The 12,035-nt window shown below is 39.2% G+C and overlaps 1 protein-coding gene across 1 annotated transcript in view; it reads left to right on the forward strand.

Moving 5' to 3' along the window:
* The window catches only part of st6galnac3 (ST6 (alpha-N-acetyl-neuraminyl-2,3-beta-galactosyl-1,3)-N-acetylgalactosaminide alpha-2,6-sialyltransferase 3), a 62,869-nt gene that overhangs the window by 24,680 nt on the left and 26,154 nt on the right, over positions 1 to 12,035 (forward strand). The window contains exons 2-3 of the mRNA XM_034887363.1: positions 645 to 839; positions 6,821 to 7,230. Coding sequence (XP_034743254.1) covers positions 645 to 839; positions 6,821 to 7,230 — 605 coding nt within the window. The remainder of the gene's footprint in view (positions 1 to 644; positions 840 to 6,820; positions 7,231 to 12,035) is intronic.

Consider the following 12,035-nt stretch of genomic DNA (forward strand, 5'->3'; position numbering starts at 1 on the left):
AAATGAACCCAACCAAAACCTAAATCCCCCTCCAGCAGCCAATGGTACGGCCCAATTGGCAGGCCATAGTATATAACAGTCCTTCACCCTTGGCCACGCCTTTTCTGCACTGGGAAGGACCTTACTACCAGCATGGTAACAAAGACAGAAAAATGTACAATGTAGAAGAGAGTGTACTCCATTTAAACGATGTTAAGCTAAAGAAAATAAATGTTGATTATGAGTTAACCAAACAGCGTAATGTGTTTGTATTGATGCCTGAATTGTTTGGGGTGTGGCCGACTGCATAATATATTAATGTGTGTACTAAATAGCATGGGGTAAATTGTGTACCATATTACCATTGCTGGCTGTTTTAACCTGTGTGGCCTAGGGCATCACACGTACAAGTAGAAATTACTAAATTCACGCAATTCACTGTAGGTTACCAATGTGAGATTTGTGCTGAATTGCCCAAATATAATAAAATAAATTAACATAAAGCTTACTCTATACTGTGAATATTCTTCAGCTTTTAAGTTCTGACAATGCAGCATCACCTGTAAGGGATCTGCCTGAGCAATTATACAGTAAATTATACTGAAACATTTTGAAGCATTACTCCGACTTGTAATACATTCTCTCATTCTCTCTTCTCCACACAGCGGAAGTCGTGGATCGCCACCGGTCTAATCATGGCGGTGTCGCTCTTTGTTGTTGTGGTATACTACTCGGAGAAGCCCTACTTCCTTCTGCAGCCAGTATTGGGTCAGACGATCAGCAGCCACCAGATGTTCTCCAAGCAGCCCTATGAGGCCTTCAAGCCTCACCCAGGCTATGTTAGCATTCCCAAACAGGAGGTGAGGGACACAAATAGATAAAATACATAATCACTGACCAGCAGGCAAAATTAGAAACCGATACTTCATTTATTAAAACTTCTTTTCTTCTCTTTTTAAAAATCAGTGTAGAGATATTTCAATAGACTTGATATGAGCTGCTATTCAGTCTCACCACTCTGGTTAGCATCTTGGTGCCTTTCTTGCTGCTTTGTGCTAATAGGGTTGGTTACAGTACTTAACAGAACATAGTCAAACATGTTCTGCTACGTGCAGAGATAAGTTTGAGTAAATTCATATTGCAAAATAAACTGTACATCAACCCAGGTTACTTCAGTTTGTAGTTTATGCAAATTATGGATGTTATATTTTCATTTAGCTACACTAATTGATTGGTTTTCATCAAAAGATAAAAAACAATACACACAGCTAAAAGCTTTAGCGAACATACATTAGAGAAGCCAATTAAAGATGACAAATTATGGAAATGGTCAAAGTGGTATATCAGTAATCAGCTGAATGAAAGACGTTTACTTACTTCACAAGTTGGATTCTTAAGTTTTTAGCTTTAATATAGTTTGAAATGTATTTAATTTACCAGTTAGAAAAACATAACACATCTTTTATCATGCATTCATTTTCTAAAACCCTCAGTTAAAATTAACCTGTCATCACACAGCTTCACCTCCATAATGAAGGTGTTTTCAAATGCACTTATACAGACAGCACAGCACTTAGGATTTTCTTAATTCATTATATCAGGTCCTCTGTGATGGATCTGAAGAAAATCTGTCTTTTGTGTGCATAATTTCTTTGTAATTCCAAACACTCATGCCGTGGTTCTATTCTGCTGCCTTCAAACAGCTGCGTTGTATATTCCCCGCACCATTTATGGAAATTGAAATATCAAAGCCTTTTAATTCCCACCACATGAAAATGTAAAAACCAAGCTGTGTGTTTGTTGTTTGGTGAGGCAGCCGGCGAAAAATGGAAATTGTGCCAATCGGCTAGATATTGGGTAGTCATGCAGGAAAATTGTATATTTTTCCTTGCATGCAAGGTTTGCTTCTGACAGGAATGAGGTTTGTGCTTTTCATTTGGGTTGCAATACATCTTGATTTGGAGTTGCGTTGATCTTAATGAGTAGTGGATAGCTTATATTCAGTAGGCTGATATTGGTAGATTAATGCAGAGCATCACCTTCTGCCTCCAGAGAGCTTCATCTGCACAACATTGGCCCAGAGGCAATCACATCATACACCAATCACTACTTCGGCACCTCCTTGTGCCTCCAGACAACTCTTCTTAAATCATTGCTCTCTCCCCATGGAGATTTATGCAAATCATTGGCAAGGCCTCTATTCGGCTCAAATTCCCCCACCAGGGAATTCTTTATAGCGTATCAGAAGGGGCAGTGATTGGCCTGAGCATGAATGTCATAAGTGTTCTGCACTCCAACATTTCTGACAAAGAATGGACAGAATAGTGGAGGTCTGGTCAAGGTGATAGTCTTGTGCCGGGTGTCGTGAGCGATTACGTCCGGAGTGAAAGCCTGCTGTGTGAGCTGTCAGCCTCTGTTAAGCACACAGCACCACCTTAAGAAGCAGTAATATTTCTCCCGGACACTAAGGCAATCTTACATGATCCACAGTGAGGTGTCATTTGAGGTGTTATAAACCTCTTGCAAGCATGTATAATGCATAACCTGGTAGCATGGGAATGGTCTGGCTTATTTTCCTCATTTGATTGAGTCTGCCTCCAGGTGTGATAAATTGTTCCCGCTCTGCTTTTCAGGAGAAATAGAAAACATTTGTCTTGTGGCACTTTACATGCATGCCCCTGAGTCTATTACAGATGGAGACAGAAACTCAATATTTTCATTTAGACCTGAACTTTTTTTTTTTAAATTCAGACCCCTGTAAATGTACACAATAGGCACTGTGGCGGGAAAGTGCTTCAAATATTAATTTCTTTGTGGATCATTTTAATTAGAATTCTTCTGGTTCCGGACCAGCTGAAGCTGAGCTAAATGCTAACGTCAGCGTAAGAACATTTGACAATGACTATGCTGATGTTTAGCAGGTAATGTTTAACCAAGTTCACCATCGTAGTGTTGCATTTAATAATAATAATAACAATAATAATAATAATAATAATAATAATAATAATAATAATAATTTGCTATTTACTACTAAACACAAAGTACAGCTGAGTTTGATGGGAATGTCAAATGTTTTCCAGATATTTGGTCATAATCCAAAGTGAACAAATAGAATGTTGAACTGATGACGTAGCTAGATGACACAGTATTTATGGACAAGCCGACCTAAAAACGAAGCAGCTTTTAAAGTAATTCTTCTCATGCGTTCTCATTTGTTTTCTGAGATGGTCTTCTAGACAAACTGTGTTTTACATTATTAGCAGTAGTGGAAGTGCTTGGATCCTTTACTTTACGAAAGTACCACAGTGCAGAAATGCTGTGTCGCAAATAATAGTCCTGCTTTCCAAATCTTAGTCAAGTACTCCAAGCCGTATAACCATATAGGTTGTTCATTCCTACCCATAGGGCATTTTGTAAATTAAAGTCCCTAGAGGAGGCATGAAATACAATACACAAGAGAGCTTTCTGTCCTCATACCTAGACTTTATGGTTACAGTTTGAAACACTTCGTTAACATTGTGAAATGGTTGCAGTTTGGTTAGGTTTAGGCACAAAACCCACACGCCGACCTTTCAATTTAGGACAGAGGCTTAGTACTGCGTATTCAAAGAACTGTCGACATAAATATTGCTGTGTAAATTTTTTTAGTACTGGTGTTGGGGGGTCTGTTTTCACCTTTCACTGTGACCCTCTCACTGTGTGGTTTCACTTTATCAATGTTTATTGGAACATTTGGTCGCCTAAAAATGTGTTTGCCGTTATGCCAGCCAGATGAATGGCGGCGGTGCCCGGAGGTCCATGTTTACCTGTCGTAAAGCTCCACTGTATGGCTCGCTTCAGTTAGACTGAAACTTTCCCCTTTAAAGTGCCGTTGCAACCATAAACACTAGTTTGGCCGCATCATTCCAGCTCTGCCCTCTCGTCAAAAATGGTCACATCCGGTTGCAAAAAATCCAGATGGCGACGCCGGTATTGCTAATCTCGAGGCTTCAAAACAGCAGAATTCAAAACAATGGGTGATGTCACAAATAAGAGATAATAGACTTTATTAATCCCACGCTGGGGAAATCCCTTTGCTACAGCAGCTCAAAAGAAAAAAAGATGTACATACATTAGAATAACACAAATGCATGTTAAGTAGACAGATGGTTTTAGTCTGTGATTGTACAAATGACAAATATATGCATATATGTAAGTATGTACCCCACGAGGATCATTTGGCAGACAGCTTTAGCTAGTCAATGAATTTTTAAGTGCCATGGAGGCATCTAACACTGGGACTTGGCACATTAATGTAATCATTTTTGCGTATTAATTAATCATGTTTAGAGCAATTTAATGAATGTCAAGGGTAAGTTCACACCCCAGTGATATAATTTAATGACCAAGTTCCAAGCGTTAAGCCTGCTTTTTTACTTTAAATAACCCACTTTATTTTTGACACACTCGTGACTTCAAATCTGAGGCTTTTAGTAGATTTTGTACTTATAAGGGGGTGCCAAAATTATTAGGATTATAAAAGCGCTCTCCGTTTGTGGTTACTGCATGGCACACAAAACGGTATCATCATGAACTAGAAACTGAAAGATGACACTGCTAAGAGGATGACAAGGCCAGAACATTATGAATTACAGGACGTAATCTTAAGAGATTTGTTGGAGCTATATTCCAGTTTTATATACTAGATTAAAATGTTATAATAGGATTTTAGTTGTCAGATGATCTTTTTCTGTTATGTTAGTGCATGTAAATGTGATTGTTTTTTCTCTTAATGAATTCTCTGCATCAAGTACAACCTGAGCCTTCACTGGGCAGCTCCACTGCAGCAGTTGTATGTTAAATGCCTTGCTCAGGGACTCCTCCGCGGTATGTTACAGTCATAAACCCATGTGTCTTGCAGTTAGGCAGCCAGTAATCCCCACAGAGTTCAGCCAATCTGTGTGCTGAGTAGCGTGATGGAGTTATGAGCTCAGCTAAGGGCAGCGGGTGATGATGGACGAGCTGTGATGTGTGTCTCAACCGCCAAGTACATGGAGAGCTACCATCCCAGGTCCAGAGATCATTTCTTAACCCATGACTGATACATACATAAGAGTAAAAAAGCAATGACTGGTAGCTCTGAAGTAATTCACGTAAGAATTTATGAGAGAAACGCCAACACATTTTTTTTAAACTTTCTGAATAGTTGATCTTCTGTATACAAAACAATGAGTTGTAATGAGTGCTGATTAGCCAAGTAGTGGTATTGTATTTCGCTGGGATTCTGTTTACACACTAAAACTCAGATAAAACGCAGAACATGCAAGAGAGTTCCACAACCGTCGGCCAGAATGCAGCACAAATGCAATTTATATTCAAACCAGAGACATTAAAGCTATTCTCCATTAAGCAAATGATTAAACAGGGCTTAGTCATGACACAATGCTTTTCCTTTAACTTTCTCTTGCATTCGTTCACTTAAGTAAGTTTAATCTCATCAAATCAAACCAAGCACATTTGCTTCAATTAGGTAAATCTCCCATTTGGGATTCAGAGAGCTTTCTTCCTCTGTTGGCAAAGCGTAGCTAAGAGCTATTATTGAAGATTCATTACAAACCCCCTCGCTCCAGTAAAGTATAAGATATATAAAAATTAAACAGTAAGATAAATTACGCAACTCCCATGCTTTTCCTTTCTGCCTTGCTGCAGTAAGACTCTGTTGTAACCTCTGAGGTCCCATATTCAATTAATTTAATCAATGTTAGTTCGGGGCACAGTGACATCAGTCTTAGGACATAAAAGAAAATTATTTAGGGCTGTAAAATCTTGATTAAATAATTACCAAATGTATCTATTTTATATTCTCATCATACAATGCCCTTGGCTAAAAATCACTTGATTACAATATTATTATTGCATACATATAAAATAAATCACAAAGTGTAATATCACGAAATAAAAATTGAACTTCATGAGATGCAGTTTATTTTAGAAGAAAAATAGACTCTGGATATCGGTCAATATTAGAAAATAACTAGCTAGAAGTACTAAAAACATGTCTCCACTTTATTTCACCAGGGATTCCTATCTTTTAATAAATTGCACAATAGGAGTCAATTTTCGAAGAGTATTTATCACTTTTTCTTCAAATATTTCAAATAAAAGATAAAGATCCTTTCTGTCCTTGAACACGTAATGATCATACAATTCTGCAGGACTAGAAAGAGTGATCATTTATAGCAATTGTTGGTCTCTGTTCTTATTATCTAGGTTTGGTGTGCCTCTGTTGTGTGATCTGAACCACAGTCCTGCTGATTGTTGCCATCCTTGTAGCTAGAACTTTTAGATTGCTTATTGTCTCTTTAACCGTAGCTGTAGCCTACGGCAACAGACGGGTCTTGCATATTTCATTACTTAGCCTGTCCATTATTATAGTCAGCTTCTGACCTGAAAAACTTGGATCTTGAATTGTGTATTGTTCAGGAATATTTGTGACTTTGTAAATTTGAGACTTGGCATGGACTTCTATTGATTTGTCTGAAAGGATTTGAGACCTGGGCTCGTCTTGATTGACTTGGAACTCAGACCTGACTTGGCCCTGTCTCAATCTGCTTGAGACTTGACTGGCAGTTTATTTTTAGAATTGACTTGAGATTTACCCTGACTGTTACTCAACTCAGACTTGTCTTAACTTGACTTTAGTCTTGACTTAGACTTGTCGTGACTGACTTTAACTTGAGACTTATCCTGACACTCTTGAGACGTATCTCAGACTTGCCTCTATTGACTCGAGACTTGACGTGGACGTAATCCAGCAATTCTAACACAATAAATTTTAACAGACTTGCTTCCTCTCCTGCAGCATCTGAAGCTGCACTGTGAGCTCTGCAGCATCGTGTCCAGCTCTGGCCAGATGTTGGGCCAGGGTGCCGGCCCGCAAATTGACCGCTCTCAATGCATCTGGCGGATGAACAACGCGCCCACAAGGGGCTTTGAACATGACGTGGGCCAGCGGACCACGCTCAGAGTTGTCTCGCACACCAGCGTCCCTCTACTGCTGCAGAAGCCCCAGTACTTCTTCGGCCAGGGTAATGACACAGTGTATGTTGTGTGGGGGCCGCTACGAAACATGAGGAAGGATGGGAAGGGCATTGTGTACAACATGCTGCGACAGGCGTCTGAGAACTACCCTCATGCACGCATCTACGTCACCACAGAGGAAAGGATGAAATACTGCGACATGGTCTTCAAGAATGAGACGGGTAAAGACAGGTGAGTCAGATCTTATTTATTTATTTGCTCTTGTTTTTGGCATCACAGTATTATACAGCAGACCTCCAGTTTTTTACTATTTTACAGCTCAATCCTTTGACATTCACTGCTCTGTTCACTGTTATTATATTGACAGTATTGATACTGATGGTGTGCTCAACCCTCTGTGCTTTCCTTGTCTTAAGTCCTCCCTTTTTATGAGGCTTAATCAAAGTCCGTTACTTAGCTTTCCCTCTAAAGAAGCTCAACAGGAGGCAATTTTCTTGCAAAAAGCTTTTTTATGAGGAGCCTCAGACGCATGTGCATTCTGGGTTAAACAGCTAAATTCCAGTCTAGAGAAAATCCAGTTAATGAGATAGCATGATTCTGGCAGTTTTTCTAAGCATCCTGGTTTCAGAACGTACTTTTCTGACAGCACCTTGGTGCAGTTTGCAAAAATGATTCAAATTACAGATCAGTTACCTGAAACGTTGGAAGTGTTTTGGTAGATTTGGTAAAAACTTAAGCTAAAATTGCACACTGTTATTTAAAGAAAGACCCACCTAATACTTTCTTTCTCTACTAAGTCCCTCGAGAGAATTGCAGGTTAATAACTACAAGAACCAGGCTCTGGGCTCGCCATTGTTTAGGACAAACCTAATTTCTCAGACTAGCCTCTGCTCATTTCCACAGAGCTCTACACTCGTGCCTCTCCCGCATATCATCCAGACCTCTCTTAACTTCTTAAGAGGATTAACATGTTCGGTAATAGGCATAGCATCCAGTCCATTCCAGCTCCATTGTCTTGACTTCTATTCAGGGTGGCAGGGTTAACACAGAATTTCATGTACAGCGTCTGTGTTCAGCCTGGCTCAGCTGTTTTGCAGGCCCACAAAGTGCAGATAGAGATGTAGGATTAGGGAGGTATGCTTGGGGAAAGGAATCTCATTACAAGACATAATGCTCCTGGGTGTGAGGCAGCACTTCAATCATTACTGATTGGTAACAGAGAAAGAAACTCGAGGTGTAAACAATGAACCACATCTAATGAATATGTGACGAGCTCTGAGAGGTTTCTCTATATGTCCGCTTCCCAGCATCTCCGTCTTGTTTTTGTCTAAATCTTGCTTACACATATTCCAGTATTGAGATGTAATCAGTGTTCATGGTAATGACTTTTAAATTAGACTAGACAGCATTAACTCAGTATATTTTAAGTAATAAGAGAGAGAGAAGGGAGTGACTGCTATTATTCTGTTGAGCTTATAAACTATGGTGTTACTCCAAATGCAAAGTACAGCTCTTTATGTTGCTTAAATGCAAACTAGTTTTCTTAAAGGCCACATCAATATAACACTCTCCAAAATTCCAAAAATATACTGTTGATATATTTCCTCTGCTTATGCATGCAAACTACAGTTAGAAAATGTCTCAAAGTTCACAACAAAATAACACTCTTAAAACACTCCTACTGGAGCTTGTCTGTCTTTATCCTGTCATATGTCTGTGTACTTCACTGGTTTACTGTCACTGCTTGCTGCATGGTGTGGGGGATAATCATCAGCTTTTGCGGAGATGGCACAGGGATCGAACACAACTCTAATTATCCAGATTGCAGAGAGGCGCCGCCTCAGCTTTGACTTGCTGATCCAGCGTAATGCAGTGCTGGCTGACTGATTTGCCAGTCGACCAAATAACCATCTCTCAGCCTGTAATTATAAACAATATGTAAAGAATCTGTCAGGAAGCTCAGTCCTTTTTTGACAGGGGTGAGGAAGTTAAACTTAAAGAGACTGGGCGGTGAAGGGGTTACAATTATCTAAACAGGGCTGGAGTAGCCTGAGGTAACTCCATGACCAGGACTAGCTGTCTTCCAATCAGGAGCAGATCAAAGAGGAACATGAGACGAAGTGTCAAAAAAGGAACTAATGAACAGCCACCAGCTGTGTCCCAATGCCAAAGTACATATTAATTGTAAGCATTATTTGAGTATGTACTGTGTTCACACTGGAAAAGTGATGAAATGAAATATACTCAAATTATACTCAACATGATTGTTGTGGCAAATTTGATACTATACACTAAAATTCTCACAGCAGATATTTTGACTTGTCATAGTGTAAAAGCACAGATGGCAACATTAACTGTCTTCGTCTTTTGGTATTCCGTTAAGACATGACAGTGGGATAAGGAACCAGCATGCACAATACCAGGACCCTGAAACTAAATGAAATTCAGCTATTATTAATTTAATGTTTACTCCTGTGCTTTTCCTACTGTGACAAGTCAAAACGTGTACTGTGAAAAAGGCCTGTTATACAGAATGCATGATACACTAATTTCTGTTGTATAAACTTTACTATTTGCAGCTAGTATGCAAAAACGTTTTTCCAGTTTTTTTAACAGGAAGTGAGGGAATACATCTGTATCTTTGGATTAACTTCGCGAAAACATGTGGTTTATGTTCACGGTGTAACTGACATTTGTTGGCCCATTTGCTGTATAATTTTCCAAAAAACAAAGCATTGACGTATATTTACTTAAAAAATACTATAAAAAGGTGTATATACTACGGTATACATTAGTGTGTAATACACAATTAGAATTGAGTGAGCCCTCTAATAACAGTGCAAGATTCTTTTAGAACGTACAGACATATAGATATAGGAACCATGTTCTAAACAACGTACCATCCAGTTATTGAACACATGCAATATAATTACATACACAGGATTCTGTGGTTGAAAATTGTCTTCTTGCTGGCAGGAAAGCGGTGTTTATGCATTTGCAAACAAAGACAGCCAAGTCATGAACCTCTCCAAGGCACATCACAACATCTATGTCCAGCGACATTTCTTGCTCCTCTTCCTACTCTCTTGCTCCATTTAAAATGCAAATAAAACATCTGACAACATTTTTTTATCAAACAGGAGCCAAGACAATGAAAAAAAGACAACAAAAGTCTGACCACATCCCTGCCTGTGAATGTATTTGACAGCAGCTTAAACACATGATATATGTGTGATTGCGCACTGCGGCTGGAAGTTCCAAGGGCTGAAGCTATCCATTATCAGCGCTACCGCCTGAGCTGCAGTCGGTGGCTGTCGGACCGTATCGGCGCGGCCCTGTTAGCGGCGGTAGATAACAGACCTTACGACGACACAGGACTTAAATCACAGTGTCACTTTACAGCACTGCCACCTGGGTCTGTGTGACCTGGGTCTCTGCTTCCCAGCCAGCTGGTCCTTTATAGCATGCGTATGTACTTAGGTCTGTGTGGATGTGTTTTCACAGTTGTGACACTGTGCGTCTGTTTCTGGTAGTGTGGGCAGTTTAATTTATCCCTGTGTACCTATTCATTCCTGTGGTATTTCACCATTCCACAGAATCAGGATTATTCAGTATTACATTCCTTTAACTACGTTACAACCCAAGGTAACATTTGTACTTATTGGAAACAATCATGTTTTTTTCTATTGTAAATGTGTTTTTTTGTGTGCAAGTCAGTCACACTGAATTTGGGGTGGCAGTATCTCAGTCCGTGGTGTTAGTCCTCATTTATGTTGTAGAACACAAGATCCAAACAACACATAGACCTGCTCAATTAAACACCAATGTCCAAAGACTCATAGGTGACCTTCTATGCCGAAAGTACAGGTGTTATTTTTAGATATAGCTCATTTACTTTGTCTACTCCAGTATACATTTCGACTAATCAGTTGTCAATACATGCAACATGGAGTTATTATAACCTTGTTTTTATTTTGCAAACTCTATGGTGTCACGTCTGTTGTGCAGTTAACTCCTGCTCTGTAACAGACACCTGAGATAAGACATGGACGTCATGCAGCGTTCCACACCTTTAATCTTATATACAAACCCAGAACCTGTCACCCCTGTCTCCTGTCATGTGCATCTTCATGCAAAGCAGAGTGCAAGATATGAATGAAAAACAGTATCTATTTATCAAAACATTCTAAGAAACTTTGACTCGTCAAAAAACTCCCCAGGCGACCTTTAAATTCAGGAGAACAGAGGAGCCATTTAGTTATAGCTCATGTACTTCTGTCATTCTGATGTACATCCAGCATGAAATTAGATTATTCGTTGTAACGTATAATACTTTATGGTATCACATTTGGCTTGAAATTAAATCATGTTAAGATGTCGGAAATAAGACATAAATGAGATTAAAATCTGGAAATTGACATGTCTCTGACAACATTTTGGGATGACGTTTGGTTTCTTGCTGTGGTTGTCAGATTAGAGAAAGCAAACAATGATGTAAAGCAATTGTTTCATGAATAGTCTTTAACTCAAGTACAATGAAATGAGGATAAAATTGAGGGAATGTGACCAATTTTCTAATTTGAGCAAAAAAGTCTAATAGAGGAAATCATTTTGAATGCTGGTCCAGAATCGATGACAACACTGGAAGTCAGAAAACTGGCACAAGCACAAATGAGGGCTTGCTGATGCCTCGGGTTAAAATTATCTAAAGCAAGAACCAAACATGAATGTTTCATCTGTAATTCATCATGAGGGGTGAGTCGGTCTAATCATGGATTAACTTAATAATAACAGATGTTCCACTCTCATAGGCCTCCAAATATGTGAATTTCATTTTAAATCTGTTTTTTATTAGCATGAATGTCACTGCTGTGTAATCATGCTTCATAATCTGTCGTCCACTTCATATGAGTGTGAGCACCCCTGGCAGTAAGCACATATTCATTCTAAAATAGTTTAAAATTAAACGCCATCAGCTCAACAGCCTCTCTGTGTTATGATGGTCTGAGAGATTTGGTTCAATATTTGCGAATGTG

Source organism: Etheostoma cragini, chromosome 12, assembly GCF_013103735.1.
Source record: "Etheostoma cragini isolate CJK2018 chromosome 12, CSU_Ecrag_1.0, whole genome shotgun sequence".
NCBI lineage: Eukaryota > Metazoa > Chordata > Actinopteri > Perciformes > Percidae > Etheostoma > Etheostoma cragini.